The following is a 24,375-nucleotide window of genomic DNA, read 5'->3' as shown; positions in this document are numbered from 1 at the left end:
CGGCACCAAGTCGGATCACAATTATGTAGTGCTTTTATTAAAAAACAAACAAACAAAAACAAATATAAAACAAAAAGTAAAAACCAACAGCATTTGCATGACTTAAGAATCATAATTACAAACGAGTGGAAGAAGATTCTGACAAACTGTACACATCACAAAATCTGCCAGTCTGCCATTTACAATGCTTGCATCTTATTTTGTGATTGTCTAAAAATAACTAAACAAATCACACAAAACGCACAAATACAAGTACAAGCATTATACAATGACTGCTATCACAAAACCGTTTCCTATTTGAAAGAAAAACAAATAAACATGATATCAGGCTGACAGCTTCACTTTTGTTTCTGTCAGCGTTCAAAAATATTATAACATTTTTATGTTGTTTGTTTTTTTAGTGTTCAACACTTTGCAGCAAAAACAAGGAGTAAATTTCTCCTTAAAGTTATATTATTAACAATATTCAGTGACAAAGGTGTCTTTGTGGAGCCACTGTCCAATGCCTTCTGCCAGACATTCGATCATGCACTACATAGAGAAATTTCATTTATAGGCAACAAAAGCTTCAGTTTGTGTCTTAACGACAGTAAGAGATTTAAGGACATTAAAAAAGTAATTTCCTCCGAGCTTAAGTGTCTTCATGAGAGTAATACAAACGGAAGAAATAATATTATCATTATTATAATAGTCATAATACATTTAGGGCCTGTACAGTACAATAATAAACAAATCCATTTGGAGATATTGCTTTTGGAGACACAATGTAAAGTGTTATTTACAAACATTGGCACTGTACAGCTTCCTGTTTCGGTCTGTCTCCTTCTGTCAGTTTAATGGGACTCTCAGGACGTCCCTTTTAGAAGAGGCATTTTGGGGAACGATGAAATCTCATCAAATATCACAATTTAAAACATTCTCCATGGCAACCAGGACATAGTTCAAAGACAAAGAAGGAAAATCCACCCCCCCTCCCAATATACAGTATATCCCCTCCCTATCAGAGTATAAGAAAATATGACCATCACGATACATTTCATGTTAACTATTGTTCTCATAATTTTCTTAAAACTGTTAATTGCCATCGAGCCCTTAATTTTTTTCTTTTTTTAAAAAGGTATAGTTTGAATAAAGAAGCACAGTCAGTGTGCGCACTCACAGAAGGCAGTGGGCTGGGCGCTAAGGCGTAGTCGAGGTCCCCTGCTTTATTTGAGCTGGTGAAAGTGTTACTGAAGCAGAGGCGGACTCACGGCCTTAAAGGTTTTACAAAATTAAACCTAAACAAGACACTTTGACAAAAAGCGCAAAAAGCTTCAAAAGGTCCCTCCCTTCTTTACTAAACAAACCCACCCCAGTTTCAGATCCCCAATGAGTTACAGTAAAAGAGAAAAAGATAATAGACTTTAACTTGTTTTCAGACTGCATCATCCAATACTGAGAGTTAGTGTGTTCCATTATAGATACATTACACAGAGCTCCTCAACTTCCTCTGTACCAAAAGTGCAGTTCTCCAACTTCCTGTTAATTCCACGTGTGAGCAGCGCCTTAACGCCTCCACTTGCATTTGTCCTATGCCTGTCCTCCTGGCCCCCACCCTTTATCACATGTGGTCATTGCAGCAAAATCCCACAAGGGGGAGTTATTCTCTAGCCTTCTCATTAACAGAGACAACCTCCCCCACCCCATTCTTTTACTCGGTAATAATTTCTATCCAACCCAAGTTTGTGATGTCCAAAACAGGATGTAAGTGCATGGGTTATGTTTCCTATGGTCGTTATACAGTTTTGCATCATAAATAAGCAATAAGTCTTGGTCAGCTTTGTCAGCAATTGCCATGAAGTCAGCATTTCCACACCCTTTTAGAGTCAAGATGGCGGCGTAAGAGGTAAGCTCAGAAGAGGTCCCCAGTGACACATTGTGGTTGCTAATGGTTAGTCAGCTAACAAGTCTCTCCACTACATTTGCTGCCCTTTGCTCAAAAAGTGTAGGTAGGTAGCAAATTATCTTCTGCCCCCAAGCCCCCCTAGTCCAAGTGCCCATGGTAAACTCAAAAGCGGGCAACCGTAAGACCTCTTTACAAATCTACCATTAATAACTAGACAATCTTCTCCCATCTTGCCATTTTTATCAATAAACTTAGCAGCTGCGCTAGCCATACATATATGTGTTTTAGGTTGTGCTAAAAGGTGAAAGAGTTAAGTGTTAAAATGTACTGCATAGGTTCAGTAAAAGTTTGGGTAATATTGTTTCTAGTAAAAATGCCTAAAGAATAAAATACAGCTGTCTATGTATGTATACTTATTAGAAGCCTTAGCAGCAGGACTGTAAATGACACAGTTCAAACAAAGCATGGAGAGATCAGAAAACAAAAGACTTAAAAAAAGAAACAATCAAAACATCTTTCCCTGCCTTTTGACGTAACAATGATTCATAGACCCTCATTCGTCAGCGGGTCGACCTTGCCTGGCCCCCTCGCCGCTTTTGTTTGGTGTCCTGTGAAGCAGATCTAGCAAAATCTTATTGAGTCTCTCCCTCTGTGCCTCCCGGCGTCCCAGAGCGGGATGGGGCAACGGCGAGGACGTGGACGACAACGGCAGTTCCAACATTTCGCCCAAACGTCCCGCCAAACTCTCCTCCGTGTCCCGCCTCTTCTCAAGGTCCGCCCCTTCCACTTCCTCCTCGCCAGTGTGGTCGCTCTTCTTCTGTTTCCGCGGTTTGCTGGCAGACAGGAGCGGAGGGGCGTGGTCCGGAGGGGGCGTGTCTATATCCAGGTCCTCCGCGCCTCTGCTGTCCTCGTTCAGGAATTCCCGCTCGCACGAAGAGGAAGCGTCGTCCTCACATCCCTCGCCTTTTGGACGCTCACTCTTCCAGGCGGATCTGCCCCCGTTCCTCTTGTAGTTGTCGGGAACATAGTGTGGCTGCAACAGAGGGGACAGTAATACATCAGAAATACAGCTCAGGGATGTAAACTTTTTGGTAGACTTATACATAGGGAATTTGGCCTCAGTATTTGACCCATTTTTTGTTACCGTTTTGTTGCAACCTGACAAGAGCAGAGGAGTGGAGGGCCTTTTCTAAAAATAGTCGTCAACTTTCCCTGAGGGTTTGAAGCTAACTAAAAGCACTACTCTGTTAAAAGCTCAGTTACTCATGTTAGGCTTTAATCTGAGCTTTGTCTAACGCAATCTGCCCAGAAAGAGCTGACTTAGTTGGAGCTAGGGGTGTGCAAAAATATTGAAATATCGATACATCATAATGTTTAATGTGATGATACAGTATCGATATCATGGGCTGCTGTATCATTATATATCACCAAGAGTATTTTTTGATATATTTTATTTACAAAATTATTTTGTTACAGCGCTACAGTTTTGTTGGTTGTTTAGAGAAAGGAAACTTGTTTAGGCAACACATTTGGCATATTCACTGTTTTGATGATTAAAATGTGTGTGTTTCATATTAACTTTGCACAAGAAGTGGTTTAACAAAGACTTTTAGTATCACAGCCACGATTTGGCCTTTATTGTTTATTGAACCGTATCAGATTGATTTGAAATATCTCATATCGAACCGAGAGTGCACTGTATCGAGATATGTATTGTATCGTGGCGTGTGTATCGAGGTATGTATCATATCGGCTGCTTCTTAATGATACCCAGCCCTAGTTGGAGCAACAACAGGGGAGCTGATTTGGAATGTTAAACAAGTCTCTCACACGTTTTGAGTAAGTCACTCTCACGCTCGTATTGATCACAGAGTCCACACTCATTTGTTCTTGATCTTAAAACTTTTTTGTCTGTGTTTGCTAATCTAATGTGTGCATAGCGTCACCATGGTAACAGCCAAATATTCTGTCAAAAGAGATACCTGTAGAACACCCCTTAAAAGAAGAACTACACAGAGTTACTAAATGGATTGTGTTATGAAAAATCTAGTTTTTGAGTTTTCCAATGGTGTTTCCTCATCAAATAAATATGGCTCACTCCAGAAAGCAATGACCAGTCAACAGGCCCTCTCAATTTAGTTTGCTTTGACTAAATGTTATGTACAAAACAATACAGGAAAATAAACATAGAACTCTATAACCCTATTTTTAAACTGTAAACAAACTACAATAACTACCCTTTAATGTATTTCCTGATTAAAAAGAACAAGTGTTTAAAGTAAAATAAGTTCTTGGATTGAAAAAGTTTGAGTTAAAAAAGATTTTCGAGAATATGTCCCCATACTTCAAGTTTATAACCAATACTATACAAGTCTGACATTAGTTCTCTTGGTTCAAATATGATATCTCTGCAGCTGATCTCACTTCATAGTTACTTGAGTGACTGTACAAAGCCTTTAGTTGTAACACTCTCTTCACTGTCAGTATATCTAGTGTTGAAAAGAAATGCTGCTCTCACCGAGAAGTCTCTCTTGGGCGTGAGTCGCTTGGGGAAGTGGTTGAAGGCGTATGGCTTGGTGCAAACTGGGTAACGGTTGCTGTGAATCTTGTAAAACAGATGAGCAGATTTGTCCAAGCGGTAATCACAGATGTACACGTCCTGCTCCTTCACTCCTTTGGGTCGTCCTGTAGGTACAAACATGGATTTATAAGTTATAAGTTATTCAGTTATCATTTCTTTGTTTTTTGGTATTTTTAGTCTTAAAATGTTCATATTAACCCGCTCTACATGATCTTGGTATTTTTATGTAAGAATAAACATCGTGATACTGTATTGTCAAAAAACAGAGGGAACTACATAGACCATGATCCTGTGGTACTGTCAGTGCAGACTAGATGAAGAAATAGCTGTTATTAAACACTTTTACATCTTAATTCTTCATATTATAACAGTACAGAAGGTTTTTCAAGGTTTTTGAAAGGAAAAAGTAGCAATATCGCAATAAATATCGTAGCATGTTGTGAAAAGTTTGGATATTGTTACATCCCTACTATTTTGTTAGTTAATCAATTCGTATCCTTAATATAGAACTGGCTCCAAATTTGCCCCTATAACTGCTGGCCCTGTGAGCTTCACTTGACTGTCACACTCCCTCAGTCCACTTATTTATACAGTCTATGGTTGCACATAGGCTTCTTCTTAATCACAGTGAAATCGAAATTGCAATTTGAATGGACGAAACTAGAAAATCGCAATGGCTACATTTCTGAAGTACCACAAACAACAAAATACCCCGTCTTAATTGGCATACAAACTGCTAACCCTGGAGTTTTGATCTGTACAAACATGATCTGAAATGTGATTCTTGTATTAGTTTGTCAGTTCATATTTTGCCAATTCTCCAGGGTGTGTTTAAATTGGGAACTTTGAACAGATTCCAATTATTAAAATATAAAGAGCAAATCTGATCTTAATCGCAATGGCTGTAAAAAAAAATAAAAAATTCAGCTGTAGTACTAAGGGGTTCTAAGTCCTGAATTTTTCCTTTCATTATCATGCTCTTTTTGATATTTAAAAATGTTAGACAGCAATTTGTCAAAAAGAAAATCAAGTAATTGAAATCCCCTGCTCAGTACAGTGAAATTTCACTATGAATAGTTGGGGCTAAGGTCACAATAACAGCTTTTGAAGTATGATATATTGCTGAAGAGAACATAAATAATAAACGATAACACTGAAACTAAATTATAGCACTTACACGATAAACCTGAAATACAATTATTCCTAAAAGACTACGACTATTAAATGTAAAATGTAAATGACTAAGACTATTAAATGTAAAATATGGTTAACTTTCAGAAGTGTCCTTTGTGATACTGTAATACTTGTAATACTATTATCTAATATAATAAAATAAACAATGTTGGGAAAAAAATAAATGATACTGAATTCTTATTTGTGTGTTTTAATAATGAGTAAACAGCAGTGGACTGGACCTGACCTTTGCAGTAGGTGTAGAGGTCCAGGACACAGCAGGGTCCTACCACAGCCTCCAGGGGGATGATCTCATACAGAGGCATCCGGAACAACTCGTTCTGATAAAAGCGCCGTGATGGAGAATGGTGCGTCTCATGTGGACGGAAGTAATGATGACCAAAGGCAAAGCGCTCCCCCCTTAAAAAAGATAAGAGCAGGTGTTACTCATTTCTAACGTGAAGCTACAATTTCAATGAAAGGAAACGTATTAACTGTGATTTGGTCCGTGAAAAGGTGAAAAAAGCCTAAAAAAGCCTGAAGCTGAAGTCTTGTGAGGCATTGTTCAAGACAATAAATCTCTCACTGGAGTTGCAGATTTTATTACATCGTAAATTACAGGAAAGTGTCACTAAGTGCAGCTTTGAATGCACAAAAGAAAGTAGCTGAAAAGTTGTCCAAAGACATGCTTTAAAAACATTATTGCTCAGTGAATGCACATGCTTCACAATGTCAAATTATAACTGTGAAAGCATTCTTTACAATTTCATAAATGCCACAAAATATGACTTTCTTTCACTTTTTTTTTTTGGCTGCTCAAACTAAAAACTAATTTACATAAATATCAACTATACAATGTTACATGTCAAAAAATGTGTCATTTTAATGGCAGTGTATCCTAGACAAGTGTACAACATATGATTTAAAGGTGCATTGTGTAACCTTTCTAGCGGAGGGTTCACCACCTGCTTGTCTCTATGGTGATGTTACTGCTTTGCCTGGGATATTTCACATTATGGCATTAAACAAATACATCTTGTCTTTATTCAATTACAGTTAATATGTTTCCTTTCTATGTTTTTCTTTCTCAAAACTATCACCAAAACATGCATTATTACTTTGAGCAGGTCCACTTCTCCACAGATCTGACCTGTAACTTAGCCCTTGTCTCCAAGGAGTTTTAAATTAAATGTCATAGTGTAGACTATTTCAGGAAAAAACAACATGGAGTCAAGAAAGTGGTGGACCTTCTACCAGAAAAGTTACACAGTGCACCTTTAAGATGTTCATGAAATGCCTCAATCATCCTTCAGTTCTGGTCAGATTTAGGCAGATACTGTATAAGGCATTGTCCATTACCAGTCTGACTTGGATGTGAGCTGAGAGACATACTCGATCAAAACACCTTTGTCGAGTTGACAGAATTGAGTTTTTCCTTTGCTACAGTGCACCTTTAACTTTAAGCAGTTGAACCCAGAAAAATTGCAGATCATGGACTCACTTTTCGTTCTTCCAGAGCTTCTCGATCCTGAAGATGTCAAGTTTGTCCCGGTTGACGTGGGTGAGCTGCCGATACGACTGTCGGACAGGCTGGCCTTCAGGACTCCTCCTGCTGTCCCGCATCAGGTACACACAGTCCCCTGACACACACAACACACAACATTTAGACTTGACTTAGACTTAGATTAATTTCTCTTTCCTCACTTCCTTCTCCTTGATTCCTTTCCTCACTTCTGCAAAATGGGTGAGGAAGTCCCACCCACAGAGAAAACACAGGTAAGCGAGGGGATATAAACTCCTCACTGAGACCAATAAAGTTTGATTCTTTTAACTGATGTCTGCCTCCTGAGGCCTCCCTCATGTTTACTCACTCCTTCTGTAGTTTTGTTTGGGACACCACTTAATATGACACATTTGATTGACAGCTGAAAAATCAATGTCAAATCAAAAATTAGCAATGAGAAATTGTCACCCCTCTCTCTGTAACTGCTGCTTTGAGAGTCATCATTTTGGTCTTAAAATGTTTATAATAACCTGCTCTACATGATCCTGTTGTTTTTATTTTGCTTTCCATGAATAAACTTCTCTTCCTAATATTGAACTGGCTCCAAATTCACTCCTATAAGTACTAACATCGTGAGCTTCATTTGACTAGAGCTGAACGCTGTGGGGGTGTCAAACTCCCTTAGTTCACTTTTTTATACAGTTTATGATTAGGCCACGTGTAGAACTAATTATTACTTCCTTGATTTATTACAGACTGATTACAGTAATGCTAACAGAATGACAGAGGTCTTGGTGAAGATGTTTCTTGTACCTTGGTGTAGCAGCAGCTCGTCCCTGAGGAGGCAGATGTAGTAGATTGAGCCGGCCTGAGCGTAACTGGGCTGTGGAATCATGGGAACCTCCTGTAACAATAACACAGCAAACAATTCAATTAGGAAAACAGCATTCAGTAACGCAATAGGCTTCTGTATTGTATTATAGCTGTAAATAATATAAAGTTAAAGTCTTACATTGTCCACAGGCCGAGGGTCACACTGCTCACACAAGTAGTGTTCAACCTCAGTCTCCAGACGCATGCAGTCGAAATGCTGCCAGACCTGACATTACAAGAGAAGAGTTACAGTTAGTCACACCTTATTATTATTATTATCTTATTATGTAATATTGAGCAATTGAAAATGAGCAAGCGAACAATATTACATGGCTGCGAATGAGTAACAGTAAATGTTGCCAGACCTGACATTACAAGAAAGCAGGTTAGTTGCACCTTACTAAATATCTTGCCTGTGTTGCTGATGCCAAACTGTGAATTTTCATCGGAATCAAAAAAGTATCTATCTATATTATCTATTTATCTACATTATTATCTTATTATCCAAGTCCAAATCCACTTCACTTATACAGCACTTTTTTCCAAGGTGCTGCACAAAGATCGTAAAATGAAAACAGCAAAAAATATAATTACTAAAAATGTGCTCATACTAGTCCTAAAACAATAAAAATCAAATAAAAACAAAACAATAAAATATATAATAATATATAATAAATATTAGTATTATTATGATCTTGTAATTATGCTACATCACTATAACCAGTATTACAACACTACCATTACTTATAGCAATACAGTAAGAAACAACACCTTGTATAGTATCAGGAGTCTAATAAGGCTCCATAATGCACTACTCCTACAAACATTTCAACTACTAGGGCAAGGAGACAAAAAAAATGGAGATGATATTCTATTTTGATCAGATTGTTGTAACGTGATTCAGCGTTTTCAGCACAAACACACACTTTAGCAGCAGGACACAGAGGAGGGACACTTTTTTCCTGGGGCTCTTACTCTCCTCAAACTGGGCCGACACATGATCTGCTCCTTTTGAAAGTTCGCAATCAAAAGGTCAGCATTTAGTTATTTCATAATGGTATATAAAACATACTCACTGCATGAATCACGCTAAAACCAAAATCATGATCTAGGCTCTAAAAAATTTGTGCTATATTATTTTTGAGTGTATTGCCATCAGCTACCATTATTACCACTGTCACTACAAGTGTAATAAAAATGTACCTTTGAACCACCTCTTCTGCGTAACCACTCGTCTTCTGTCTAACTACTTTCTCTGTCTAACCCATGGACTGTATGCATAAATGGACAGCCCCAGCTAGACACTACATTCCAAATAGGAAGTTCACATGCGGGCTCTTCCGACTCCTACTGACCCCGGCTCCCACTGACTTACATTAGAATAAAATGTAAATAAGTAAATGTAAATGAGACATTAGAACATCTCTCTGTAACTGCTGCTGTAAGCCTCGTCATTTTGGTCTTATATATGTTTATATTAGCCTGCTCTATATGGTCCTGGTGTTTTTTTCACGCTATTTTGTCCCTTTAAAAATCCCATTCATAATAGAAAGTCTGGATCCAATTTTCGCCCCTGTAACTGTTCACTTAGTCCACTTCTTAATACAGTCTATGATCTAACCACTCGTCTTCTGTCTAACCAATAATCTTTTGTCGATCATGAACAGAAGATTCCTCACCATGCACTTTTCACACTGGATCATCAGGCCCTCATCCTTGTACATGCCACAGATGCAGCGGATCACGTCATCGTCTTTCTCGTGGGCCTCGGGGTTGTGTTCTCGCTCCAGAGAGTCAGAGCTGTCCGCCTCGCTCACCGTCTCGCCTACGATCTCATCGATCTGAACTGCTGCCTCATTTCGAGCGCTGAAATATGCTTTACGCAGTCGGTACACGTCACGCGCAACTGACGACTTCCTGCCGTAGTATTTCTGAAAGAGCACAACAAACAAAACAAAACAAGAAAACTTAAGCAAAGATTTTTTTTTAATATGCAGTAGTGTTTTGTTTCATTTTTAAGATCACAAACTGTTATTTACATCAAAATAATTTTCTTGGAAAAATAGTAGATACAAGAGGATCATGTCTGACAGAAACGTGTTAAATGTCCAAAAACAATTATTCCAAGAAATTGCATCAACAACCAAATGAAACCTGAAAACATTCAGTGTGTAAAAATCGAGAGGCGGCGCCAGAGTCAGTGACACAAAAACCTACTTACACAAAGTGAGAGGCCTCAAATTCAACTTCTCCTTTTCACAAAAGAATTAGGTCTCAAATTACATGAATTTAATTTAAAAACCCACTTCAAACTTGTGGCTGCTGCTTAGAGCTTCTTCAAGAGGTTTCAAGTACCACTTGTTTAAACCCTTCAGCTAAACAGATGTAAATCTATGGGGTTTATGTTGAGGGTGCCAAAGTCTACTCTAGAAACTGGCAGCTTGGCATTTGAAAAAAATACAAACTTTAATCCTAGTTTGAATCTGGTTTAGCTCTGTAGATGTCGGGTGGTCGTAGTTCACATCCACAGTGCATTTATGCACATTTAAAAACTTAAGTTGTGGAACTGCTGACGATCAAGTTGAAATTCAGTACTTTGTAATTATATCTAAGCCTGTCATGATAATTACTATATCAGCTTATTGTTTATATGAAAGTTTATGGGCCTCAATATTTATCATGTGTTCAATTTTTTGCAACTGTGAAAATATTTGAGGTATTTCTGCTTCATTAAAATAAGTTGTAGAAGATTGAATAATCAACATTTACGGCTAATTATTGGTTAACTCTGTTATTTATGTGTTGCAGCTTGGGCCTTTTAATGATACTGTCAATTAAAAATGGTTTATAGGGATTATCCTGCTTTGTGTCAGTGGAGTAAACTAGTTTCACTATTAACGCTTATCACAGTATATCTCTGTAGAAATATATTGTACTTAAAAATTTGTTATCGTGACTGGCCTAATTATATCCCTATTAGTTGACACCAAACTGACTGTTCTTCTTATAAAAAACAATATTCTGTCAGATATCGTTCACTTTTTTTGTAAGAAATGCACAATTACACATTCAAATTACACATTTCCTGCAGTTAACTATAGTCTAACTGGATAATCTCATGTAAAAACATAAAACTATAATGGATTAGTGCAGAAGCTGTACCTCGGCATTGCGGAACACTTTAAGCATGTCCGCGTCAAAGGCCTCCACTGTTTTGTAATGCCCCGTGAGGATCTGCTTCTCAATGGTGCTCAGGTCCAAAGGGTCAGACACCTTTTCATAGTACTGACTGTTCCTGTATTGAGCAAAAAGACAAGGCTCATTAGTAGGAGTTCACAATAAAACAGTATTTAATGGCTCAATTGAATTTGTCTGTAATGTGAGATGTTACAAGTAGCTCTCAAACTATTACTCAAGTTGAAATAGTCAATTAAAGGTCCTATATTATGCAAAAGTGACTCTTGTGAGCTTTAAGTCGTGTTATAATGTTATTACCTCATCAAAAAAGTATCTGGAGTTGCGTTTTGCTTCATTCACACATGTTTAACACAAAAACTGCTTATTTGGAGCTTTTCTCTCAAACACTCCACCTTGTGATGTCATGTGGTAAAACAGGAAGTGCTCCATTGTGTTTTTAAACTCCATACACCTTCACTATAATCATTTGGGTGAGTTTAGCCCTGGAATAGGCTCTATTCACGCTTACGTCACAAACCAGGAAGACGTTTGGAAAGATGCGATTATAACTTCCAGTGTAGCGTGAATAGAGTCTATTGCCAGTCTCTATTGAACTGAAGGTAAAAGTTAGCTGTTAACTTGACAACTACCACGTCATGACATCACAAGGAGGAACAAAGCATTTGAGCTTTGGAGATGTGGACAGACTAATAATAAAGGATTACTCAAACATATGTGAATAAAACAAAACACAACTCCAGGTGTGTTTTTGAGGAGCTCACAAAGCTCACAAGAGTCACTTTAGCAAAATATAGGACCTTTACAAAATTTAAGTGTGTAAAAAGATTGTATAAGGCAGTGTTGTCCCCTCAGCTTGAATCCTCTACCATATTTCTTTGTGTTTAAGGATAATCTAATGTGTGAATGAGTGCGACCACTGTGCTGCTGCTGCTGCCATAGAGACATAATGAGCAGTAATTGTGTTGACTCCAATAGATTAGCACCCAAACTGGAAACAAATCAAAGTGGCACAGACTGTCACGGCTGAATTGTGAGGCTGCAGATAAAGCTGTTACTCTGTGTGGATGTTGTACACTGATGGTTGAGATAGCGCAGCACTGAGCCTGTCTGCAAACACTCAAACATTATAAATGAGCTCTGACCATGTGGGTATAAGGGACCTGTTACCTTTTTCGAGACGGGAGGTTCACCAGTGGAGCGGCGAGTGTCTGGCCAGAAGAATCTAAAAAAAAACAAACAATTCAATCAATATTAGAACAGGGTGCAAAATGTAAAGTGGATGTGCTTATATCCGATACACTTTGTAAGTTTGTTTTATTGAATTGTATTTACTTTTCTTATCAAAAAGAGTTCCATCAGGCCTGATACTTTGACACTTGGGTAATAGGGCAGAGTGAATGTGGTTTGTAAATTTGTTTTAATCTTTGACACTGCAAAATTAAGTTTGATTGATGGAATTACACAAAACCAAAACTAAATAAACTGATTAAAAATGTTTTGCCAAAAGATTTATTGGTCAGTATATCCTCTTTAAATGTATGAATTTAACCTTAGTCCATTCTCTGCTCAGCTCATCTGGTTCTAGTAAACTGTTTTATGGAAAAAATATTTCTATTCATCCATGATCTTATTCACAGGTTTCTCTCAAAGAATGTTGAATATCTGCAACATTCTTAGGAGTTTTTCTTAGAGATATAATATTTAGTTTAAAATTGTTAATCGCTACAGCAACGATTCTGAAACCCATGGATAGAAGTTATTGCATATCTCTACGCCTGTCATTTTTAAGGATAACATATTGGTGAAGAAAATATAGCAGGATTATACCCCAAAACTATTCCAAATGTGCAAGGTAATTACAAAACATGGAGTGCAATAAATTAACGGGTGAATAAACTTTAGTATTTAGTTTGCATCAACATAGTGAGTAATGAAATCATATTGTAGTACATAAAAGTAACAAAAAGTTCCAGACTAGTAAACAGAAAAAGTACTTACATAAACACTGACCTCCTAACTATTGTTCAGGCTTTCATATATTGAACCATGAGACAATTAGTAATTATTGTGACTGCCCAAGGTTTATTGTTTGTCTAAAATACAGTAACTGTGTGGGGACATATTTGAAGACAGTGCTGACCCTTGTAGCTGGTGATCATGTCACAGATCTCCTTAAAGATGTGAGCGAGACGGGCGGTGCGTGTGACCTCTGTGTTCTCCTCAGCCGCCGCAAGTCTTCGTGTCCGAACCGACCGAGACGTCTGCAGCGCTGAAAACTGGGTCAGGAACACGTCTGGACAAAGAGACCAACATAAGAGTAATGCACGAGGTACAAGCTTTTTACAATGAATGTATATTGATAATCAACGGCCCATTGTCCAGAGAATGTCAGGGTTAACCTTTGTTTTGTTTCCCACAGTGAATTGGTATTACTGTAAAATGACAGGAGCTTACATTACTAATCATGACACAAAAATATGATACCTCAGGGGATTATCCTAAAATTGAATTCCTGCATTTGCTCAACAGTGGACAATTCCAATAACAAAAGTTCAAGGATTTACAACTTCAGGAGACAAAAAACATAAAATACTATAAAAAGTGACAGCCATTAAATTCTACTTTGTTCGTAATTCTTAAAGTCTTCAGATTTATTGAACTGTATTCACATTTCTTGTTCCATCAAGCCTGTATTGATAGTATTGCAGTGACATCATGCTAGGGGTGTTCTACATGTATTTCTATGGAGGAATGTTCTGCAGTTACCATGGTAACACAATGCACACATCAGCAAACACTGCCAAAAGAATAAAAACACAAGATGGATTTAAATGACAAATTTTCACAAGCCTGTGATCAATTCGAGTGTTGATGGTCCTGTTTAGGTGTTTGATTTTCAACAAAAAGGTGAGAGTGAGAAACTAAAAAACTGTTGACTGTAATTTTAGGTGTGAGACACTTGTTTGACAGCACAAATCAGCTCACTGGTCAGATTATGTTAAAATAAAACTTAAATTAAAGTCTAACAAGCCTCAGATAGAGCAGTCCATACAGTTAATATCACACCCTCAGGGAATGTAAAGCTGTTAAGTACCAATTGTTTAAAGGGGTCAGAGTATCTTGTGCCCACCTGACTTGATGTTGCCGTCGTCACGAATGACACTGCCCCAGCGTGCGTACATGGACAGGCTGCTGGGGTCCCGCTCCCGCTCGCCCTCGCGCTTCAACAGCTCTTGCTTCTCTCTCATCTTCTCCCAGTTTCTCAGGAGGAAAACTCGATGCTTCAGCACAAAGTTTCTGCAAAATGTTTAAAGGCAAATTATGTAACGTTTCTGTTGGGAGTCCGTCACCTGCTTGTTTCTGTGAAACAACTACTCTGCCTGGAATGTCCCACAGTATGACTTTAAATAGCTCTACCTTACATTTATTCAGTTACAGATGGTTTCACAACTCAAAAGTACCTAGAGAAACAGGCATTCTAACTGTGAGCGGGGCTGGCTCTTCATAGATCTGACCTTTAACTTGGTCTGGTTTGGTTTCCATGATGATAGAAAGGTTTAATGCCATATTCTGAAGCATTCGAGACAAAGCATTAACACGAAGAAAAGCATTTGACGGACCCAGCACCAGAAAATTTAGACAATGCAACTTTAAATTAAATCTCATTATTTTCATATTTGGTGGGAACTATACTATACTTTACATAAGCCTCACATGGTTTTGTTGTATTTGTTTTGCTTATTTAAGGTTTGGTGTACCTCTCTCTGTTGGACATGGGCTTCATGAGGTGAGGGTAACATTTGCTGCTGTCACTGGACTCTTCTTCCTAAAAATAAAAAAACAGGTTTAGAGTTGAGACAATCTCTATTTATATATTTACAATCACAAATATGAGGATACAACTGCAAATACCAGCCTGATAAATAATATAAGTAATGTCTGGTATCTCATTTTAATTTTTTTCATTTACCCATAATGTTTAAAAAACTAAAAAAAAAAAAAAAAAAAAAAAAAACTGCAATTAAAGAGCCCAAATTTCACTATTTTTTGATCTACGTTATAATGTTGTTTCATCATCAAAAACATACCTGGATTTGTTTTTGTTTTTTTTTCATTCACACATGTTTAACACACAAATCCTGCGTATTTAGGTTCTTCTCTCAAACAGAAAACACTCTGTTCCACCTTGTGATGTCATGTGGTAATACAGGAAGTGCACCATTATGTTTTTAAACTTCATATACCTTTACTAGAATGATTTAGATGATTTCAACAATAGAATTGCCAATCTCTACTGAACTATAGGTAAAAGGTAACTGTTAACTTGAAAACTACTTCTACATGACATCACAAGGTGTAACAGAGCATTTTGAGCTCTGGAGATGTAGACACTAATAATAAAGGATTACACATGTGTAAATGAAAAAAAACACAACTCCAGGTGTGTTTTTGAGTCAATAACAACATTATACCAAGGCTTAAAGCTCACAAGAGTCCATTTTGAGTAAAATAGGACCTATAAACACTTTGAACTGAACTCCCAACTTTCTCCTAAAACTACCTAGTTTGAGGGGGTAGGACTTCCTAGAAACTACTGTAAACCCGGAACATTGAGCAAGTTTCTCAACATCTATTACTCATGTCTGGAAAATATTATTCCCAGGAATTCAGGTTTGAAAAGGGGTCCAACATTCTTGAGAACAACAAACTGAAATCACAAATAACTGACCCTTTTTTTGAGCTGATGTTTGGATTTCCGTTTCTCCTTTAGTCGTCCCAGCCGTCTCGCTCCACTTGTTTTTCCTGGGAGTCCATTGATTCTCTGGCTCTTTCCTCCAATGATGCCCCGGCAGCTTTCAGAACCACACTTACATACTTGCTATTGGTCAAAAAACATAAAATATTAACAACCTATGAATAGAACTGCATAAAATATAATAAAATATGGCATGTTGGAGTAGTTTTTTCTTCACCTGTTCCTCTGTGTTGAATGAATGGAAGTTGTAGTCGTAAGTGAGCTCTGTACCACTGCTGATGTCTTTGAGGGCGAAGAGACCAATCCGGTACACACCATTCACAGACCTACAAAAGCAAAATAAGCTGTTAAAGAAGACTATGATAAAACAGTAATACAACTTGGAGGTCCAAGCAGTTACTTTCAGTGATGGGGGTGTTAAAATAGACTAATTAAAGTGCCTATGACAGATTGGACAACACATTTCACCAAAACACAGTTAAGATCATTTATATTTAAGATTTTTAAGGTTTTACTTTTCTTTTCCCAATCTGGCCACTTATTTTAGGTTTATAATTTTACTTTCTGGTTGTAAATCGTGACATCACATTGAGCCAAAAGCTCTGAAGTACATAGAAATTATAATTTGAATAATAAAAACACAACACCTTTATTTTGTTGAAATAATGTTTAAAGTAACAGAAAAAGTGATTCTTGTGTGTAAATTGTGCTCAACTTTTGGACAGAATTCTCCCTAGTGAGATGTCTTCAGTATGTTTAGAACTTCAGAGCTCTACTTTCTGTAATTTTCAACATATTTTTCAACTTTTGTTTGCAAATTGCTTCTTGATTCGTGTACAACTATCATTTATATTTACAACAAGGCCTTATCCCACCAAATGAAGTAGGAATTAGAGAATGGTAAAAATCTGTCATATGCACTTTAAATCAAATGTGGGGTTTGTATTGGGAAATCTGGAAGCATTTGCTGAACACAGATATTCATCAAGGTCATGATCCCATCCTGCAATAGACTCTGCGCACACTGTTAGCGTTACTACTTCCTGTCCAATTGCGTATATATGTTTTTTTGCTGAGTCATGCTACATTGAAAAATATTTAAAGTTTATTTAAAATGAATATTACTGACAACATGTTAAAAAGTAAACAAATCAAATGAATACTTGAGTGGAGAACACTTCTTGGCTTAGAAAGGTAGAGGTTTGTGTCTCAGTGCTAACGCTAATGCTAACGTTGAGGTATAACAAATATTAAAACAACGCCATAAACCGAAATATTCTATATATACAGATAATTGAATTGTGTTGTCTTTATTTTCATTCATTAGAATTTGAATAGTTTGTTCATTTTACATTTTACAAATTGAATCAAAGTGACTGTTAGCTTTGAGTGAGCTAGCGAGGGTGTTGCTATGCAGAGCTAATAGTAAATACAGTATGTTTATCTAAAATATAAAGATTATTGTACAAATAAAAAAATCAACTAATTACATCATGCTTAAAATACATATATTTCTCCACAGTAGACAATTCTTCATTAAGCCCCACCAAGCAATGAGTTATTATTAACATTTTCAGAATTGATCAACAATCAGCGATGAATTGTGAAGCTGTCTTGCTAACAAACCAACCAAAGCCTGTGTCCTGAACATAGATTAGAAGTTAATGACCCATGTATTGTTGTGTACGTAATGGCCCATTTTAAACATGTACTTTCGACCCTTGGGGAAGCAACTGAACTTTGTTACGTAACATCCCATAAGGCAAAGGTAGTGGGGGTGTCAAATTCACACCTCACAGTAAAATAGTGCACAAAAATGTTTCACAGCAACGTCCCAGCGTCAGAATGCAACAACAGCTTATAACGAAAGGTCAGGACGTACTGTGAGCTTAGATTCACTGCCTATAAATGTTTGTATTAAAACCTGAATTTAATTAAACCAGACATAAAAGACAAGGTGCCCCAGTTTTTGGTTGTGCTACTGGCCACTTTTCAACACGTGGTAATACGCGATTTGTCCTACTCCATCGAATCTCAGCACTGGCTTTTCACTATTGTTCTAAGAATAAAGCACACTGTTCTATGTGCCAGGCTCTTGATAATTTATTCTTCTTATAGGGTGAAAAAGCTGGTTCAGCGCATTGTCTGGAGGCGCTACAGCTGTATCCAAGGCCGGGCCACATGTAATCGTTCTTCTGTGACAAGATGGATGAGTCGTCAGGCTTTGTGCGGAAAATCCTCGCTCCTCACAGCGTCTTTCATTTCAAACACACGAGACACGACCACTGGCCTACATTATGAGCTGGTCTTTGTGAAGGGCCCCAGAGCCTCTGTTCTATGGTCATCTCACTCAAGTCAACAGCTACATGGATGTTCACCAGAAGTCCTTGATATAAAGAGAAAGTGACCATTGAAAGAATTGGTAAATAAACAAAAGAACAACAACAACAATGCAAATAAATCAGTACTAACCTAAAATGCAGCCCCAAGCACAAGAGATTAGGAAAGGACAAGACTTATTTCTAAATACTTTCACAGACACTACTAGGGATAGGCTGAAACGCAATTTACTTGATCTTTTTGCAAACATTACACAATTATGGTTTTAAGTCTTTCAAATAGAAGCTCTTTCCTTCTTATCTTATCGTATTATTTTAAGAAATTGTAAATTCATCATTAAAAAACACAAATTAAACACATTTATATGATGAACTGCACAGCCCAAGTTGAGGGCCATGTGGTGTGCTTAAGCTGTGACCAAGACATTTCCTAGTGTGACATGAATCTATTCTGGTTATCAAACCTTAAAAGTGCACTATTTGGCAGGGGGTCCATCACCTGCCTGTTTCTATGGATATATCACTTCTCTGCCTGGAATGCTCCACAGTATGGCATTAAACATCTCTACCTTACACGTATTCAGTTACAGGTAGTTTCAAATCTCAAAAATACCCAGAAAAACAGGAATTCTGACTGTGAATGGGCTTGCCTCTCCACAGATCTGACCTGTAACTTGGTCTGATTTTGTCTTCATGAAGATACAAGGGTTTAATGCCATATGGAGAAACATTCTCCAAAAGCAATTACATCTCTCATTTGAAAGACCCTCCACCAGAAATGTTAAACAGTCCACATTTAACAGTCACTTCTGTTTCTCCTCAACAACAACTCTTTTACCAGTTAAATTAACTTTTATGTGCTCATTCTACACTGGGCAGAGAGAGGCTGACTTGGCTGGGTCCATGGCTGTGTTAGATTAAACCACGCTGAGACAACAATCCCTCAGGAAAGGAGTAAATAGTTTTGGCTTAATGCGAGGCCTTTAAGCCATTCAAGTCTGTGAGCTCTGGCGGAAAGTGGCTGAGGTGATGTCATCAGATTACCACTGCACAACCACATTAATACGAGCGGGGGTTTAGTTCAGAGCTTTCTCCTTTACAATGGGAACACCTGCTGCACGTGCATTCAAAGGCACATGATACTGAAACTACAGAAACTTGAGAGAGGGCTGCACAATATACTGCGTAAATATAGATACAGCAATTAGGGTTGTGAACAGTATCGAAAATCAGATACTAACTGATGCTAAAAATAGTATGGAATTTTTTATACTCATTTGAAGTATCGATACTTAAAACATACATAAGCACCTATCTGAACAGTTGTAGGATGATCACATGATAACATAAGCAAAGTAATATTATTTTATGTTGAAAATGACATTATATTGTCCAATAGGGAATAGAAAAACACAGATCCAGCCTTTTCAGTTCTGATACTGATATCAATACTTTAAATATTTGCCAATACCTGATATTAACAGATGCCAGTGCAGAGACTGAATATGGCACTTATTTCCTTAACACACAGTTAATTTGTTACACAAGAAAATACAACTGTTTTATTTATCCTTGAAATAACTACTGAAAAACTTAACTTGAATAAAAGTTCAAACATTACGAGACGTTCAAAATCAGCCTGTAAATCATCTTATTACATCCAAGAGAATGTTTGGTGATTTTTATCAAGGGAAAAGACGTTATTGCCGTTTTTCCTACAGGATTTGGGAAAAGCTTAATATACCAGTTAGCCCTGTTTGCGGCACATTACATACGTCATGACCAAATAGCAGCGATTGGTCAAATAAAAAAAAAATACCCGCCTACTGTCGAGTGAACAAATCCTAATGCTGTGAGGTAAGACAGTTTCCACAAGGTGAAACTGGCTGATGAATCAGGCTAATAATCAATATCGCAAGAAAGTAAATATGTCACAACAACACAAAGTTTTCTATTTTACAGACGGATACTGTATTTGGAAAGTTAATTTCATTAATGATTTTCCCTATTAGGTCTTACATTATACTTATTTCGGATTGTTTTTAGTCTTTGTTAAGTTTTTATTTTGATCCAGTTTGACTAAATAGAGGCATGTATATTTTTATTTTAAATTAACTGACCTTGTTGTGCCAAAAAGTATATTAAAATACCGCAATACAAAACAAAATTATCGAATATCGCATCTTTTTCTCATATCGTACAGCTCTACTTGGGAGTCACAAAAGACAACCACAGAGCCCTCCAAAAACAGCAGGTAGCAATAAAAAAAGAAATAACCGTAATCTATTAAGGTTCCAATTACTGCTCATTGTGCACAAGGGACTGGAGCACAATATAAAGAGACAAACAGAACAGCATGGTAGTTTTAGTTTTGTTTGGTTCATATGAAAACTAATGGATTTCATACCAAGTTAACAAAACAGTATTAAGCTTTCCAATTACTATATTTAAAGAGGGTGAAATGACACTTTTTGAGCTATTACATTATCAAGTGGAAAACTGAAGTTTTTGTAATTTTTTATGTATGTCGAATGAGTAAATTGAAAGCACACAACATGAAGCACTGACCACTCAAGAAGCTTTTAAAGGTCCACTGCAACACTGCATATTGTAACTCACACAGTGCTGTCCTAAAATGACTGATATATACCAAAAAACAATGGTGCTCATACATAGTTTACTAAAGACAACACATTATATAAAGACCAAACTGAAAGAAACTGAAAGAAACCTGAATTACAGAAGTAAATTAAACCTAGCACAAACAAAATATTCTTCAGTGCTATCAGAACCAAATATATTTTAGCCACAATATTTCTGTATTTAACCAGTACTTGAGCAATGTTGCTATAAAATGTATCTATTTTAATCATAAAAACAATTAGTATGTCACGTGTAAGCATAAACAAGTTTCCTTCCTCTAAATAAGCAACAAAACTGTAGAATGGTCACATACCAAAAAATATACCTATACAGCAGCCCACAATAATGAGACTGTATCACCAAATTTAGTATCAAGATATAGCGATATTTTCAATATTTTTGCACACCCCTGTTGTCAAGTGCACTAATTTGTAATGTGCTCTAATTGTGAAAATACACTTGCCATCAAACCTGGCTCTCAAACATTGGCTCCTGGTCGGATATAAACGCTCGAGCCAAATCTGGACTTTGGTAGGAACCCAACAGCTCCATGGCAGAAGCATTAGGAAGAGGCTGGTTTAAATCTGTTTGACATGGCTCTCACCATTTCTGCATCTCACAGTTGGGTTCACAGCTGTGGTTGATGAAGCGCGCCTCGTTGCCCATTCGGTAGCTGTCGATGACCATCCCACTGTCCAGGTTCAGACAGTAGTGACCGCTGTGCGAGAAGTACTGCTCCATCATACGGCTCCTGGAAACAAAATAGCTTAGGTTCAACTTCAATGGGCTTGTCACAATAAATACTAGGGGTGTGCATTGCCATGAATCTGGAGATATGATACGTATCACGATAAGCCTGTCATGATTCAATACATATCACACTTCAAAATTTGTTTTTGTGACAGGCATAGACTTCAAAGAATTTATTTATGTTTTGTGATAAACATTTCTAGATTTGATGTTATAATTTCAGATGCAGGGCAGGGGACTGTTTAACTCTGTGGGTGATTTACTGTTTTTGGAAGAAATATCCAAACTTATGAACTTATGAACGTATTTGTGTGGGACTGGCTCCAGAAACATGTCATATTAATCTTATGATGTACAGTCTCTTTCTGAAGCTGTGAAAAAATAATTCAACTTATGTTTATTTGTGCTGACAGAGAAGATTTTGAACTTTGTGCCCAATTTTAGGTTCTGTAATTACAGAGATATTAACCATAAACCAGCTCAATAAATCTGCAATCTGATAGCAAATTCCACCATCCTCCAACTCAGTTTGAAACTATGGCACCCTATTGTCCACTCAATGATAACTGTAAACAATTGGTCCCACCTGAATTCGTGTTCGCTGACCACCTCCCCCAGGTACTCGATGATGAACTGCCCCGAGCGAAGGGACTCTTTGGTACGGATGCCCCAGCCTTTTCCCTCCGCCCTGAAGCGCTCCAAACACTGGACCCACTCATGCCTCTGGATGTGCTGGTTATCACACTGGTCACCACAGGGACAGGTGCTGGGGGAGCACTCAGCAAAACTCATCCTGGAAACAGACACAGTCAAATCAACTATTAAAGGTCTGATATTACACAAAATTGACTCTTGTGCACTTTGTGTCATGTTAGAATGTTGTTATCTCCTCAAAAACATACCTGAAGTTGTGTTTGTTTAATACATGGGCCCGGTCAAGCAGAAGTATACAGCAAGGCCAAAAATTCAAGTTAATGCATCTGATATAAAAATGTATTCAACAGATAGCATATGTATTCTAGTTTATGAAACTGTTTACCTTTTTTCTGTACCATTTTTGGTTCTAAAGTTACATACGTTTTAAACATACCATGTATGCAACATGGAACAAAAATTATTTCCCAAATTTCAAAGACCTGCAAATCATGTAAATAAATGTATGTATTTCATTATATCTTGTGTTATTCGATCTTTGAACTGTTGATGAAGGTACATGATTTTTCAAAAAAAAAAAAAAAAGTATTTAAAATGATAAAAATATGCTTGGAAGGACTGACATATTTTATAGAAATAGTTACCTTTCATTTTGAAGTAATATTAAAGTATTCGGAAGAAAAAAGATGACAAATTATGCAAAATCATGCACCTTCTACTTGCTTGCACAATTTTCCCTCAGTTACTTTTCCCTCTTCTTTCTAAATAAAAAATCTCATTACTCAAAAAGTAAGAGGTTTTTCAACCTAATCTTGTACCATACGGTAGAAAACTATATGAAGCAAATATTCAAACCAGTTTGTTAAGGATATGTAAGTGAGAATCACTAGTTATCACTGTTTGTATTTATTGCCCAAAAAGTGCTGCATATTTCATTCCCTCCGTTACCGACATGAGTTTTTAAATTTTTTGTCAACAACTTGAAAGAATATCACAGGTTTAACTTTACCCTGTTGGAGTATTAACTCTTTCCTACATTCTGATACCTTACTTATTTCAATAGTCCCTCTATTTTCTGAATAAGAGCTATTTGAATGTAAAAAATCTGCCCGTTTCCCTCCGTTACCACTTGACCGGACCCACATGCATGTTTGAATAACCCTTTATTATGAATCTGTCTACATCTGCAAAGCTCAAAATGCTTTGTTCCACCTTGTGATGTCATGAAGTGGTAGATTTCAAGTAAACAGCTACCTTTAACTTTTTGTTCAGTAGAGATTGGCAATTCCAGGTCTGAAATTATCCAAATAATTCTAGTGAAGGTGTAAGGAGTTTAAAAACTTAGTGAAGCACTTGTATTGTATTGTATGTACATGAATTACCACATGACATCACAAAGTGGAAGCGTTTTCCATTTGAAAGGCAAACCCAGCCTAAATATGCAGGGTTTGTGCGTTAAACATGTGTGAATGAACCAAAACATAACTCCAAATATGTTTTTGATGAGGTCCATTAAAAAATAATTCATAATGGATCACTTTATATTCATGGGTTTCAGCTTCCTGTTTATAGGCGACATCTCAAGGACTTTTCACCAAACAAAAGAGAGAATTATTTTGTTTTGAGCTGTTCATTGCTATGAGAACAGTTCTAATTTTTCATCCCTCACTAAGCCATAGATGGCACTTTCGAAAGTTGTTGAACAATGCTTTTTTAGATGAGTTGTGTAATCCCTAAGTCATCCAAAACAAGGGTGAATTTTGTCAACAGGAAAAGTTTTAAGTTTTTGGACAGGCACTCATCCAAGTAGTTTCTTCAGATAGTTTCAGTGTATTTGCCTCCTTCTTTCAGAGAGATATTTGAGCTATTCCTTTACCAGAGCTGCACCAGAGGTGAAGAAGCTGCTTGGATAAATGGTGAAACATTTAAACTAAAAAATACCTAACAACTTGTGCCTGGTTGTCAGAATTTAAACGTTTCTAGACACAGCTGCCCTGGGGTGACTGACAGAGATGGGGC

At 37.2% G+C, this 24,375-nt stretch overlaps 1 protein-coding gene across 1 annotated transcript in view; it reads right to left on the bottom strand.

Annotated features, from left to right (window-relative positions):
* Positions 1–15: 15 nt before the first annotated feature.
* Positions 16–24,375, bottom strand: part of ash1l (ash1 (absent, small, or homeotic)-like (Drosophila)) — a 44,180-nt gene continuing 19,820 nt past the window's right edge. The window contains exons 11-26 of the mRNA XM_020932747.2: positions 22,289–22,495; positions 21,557–21,703; positions 16,188–16,296; positions 15,944–16,093; positions 14,973–15,040; positions 14,345–14,511; positions 13,355–13,507; positions 12,382–12,436; positions 11,179–11,311; positions 9,696–9,947; positions 8,156–8,242; positions 7,957–8,047; positions 7,141–7,279; positions 5,887–6,059; positions 4,404–4,570; positions 16–2,918 (exon numbers count right to left, since the gene is read on the bottom strand). Of these exons, the coding sequence (XP_020788406.2) occupies positions 2,439–2,918; positions 4,404–4,570; positions 5,887–6,059; positions 7,141–7,279; positions 7,957–8,047; positions 8,156–8,242; positions 9,696–9,947; positions 11,179–11,311; positions 12,382–12,436; positions 13,355–13,507; positions 14,345–14,511; positions 14,973–15,040; positions 15,944–16,093; positions 16,188–16,296; positions 21,557–21,703; positions 22,289–22,495 (2,578 nt within the window). The 3' untranslated portion in view covers positions 16–2,438. The remainder of the gene's footprint in view (positions 2,919–4,403; positions 4,571–5,886; positions 6,060–7,140; positions 7,280–7,956; positions 8,048–8,155; positions 8,243–9,695; positions 9,948–11,178; positions 11,312–12,381; positions 12,437–13,354; positions 13,508–14,344; positions 14,512–14,972; positions 15,041–15,943; positions 16,094–16,187; positions 16,297–21,556; positions 21,704–22,288; positions 22,496–24,375) is intronic.

This window comes from Boleophthalmus pectinirostris, unplaced genomic scaffold (assembly GCF_026225935.1).
Source record: "Boleophthalmus pectinirostris isolate CB_2022bp ecotype Guang Dong unplaced genomic scaffold, ASM2622593v1 HiC_scaffold_21, whole genome shotgun sequence".
Lineage (NCBI taxonomy): Eukaryota > Metazoa > Chordata > Actinopteri > Gobiiformes > Gobiidae > Boleophthalmus > Boleophthalmus pectinirostris.
The sequence above is the reverse complement of the archived record's forward strand: the minus strand, read 5'-3'. Positions and strand labels throughout refer to the sequence as shown.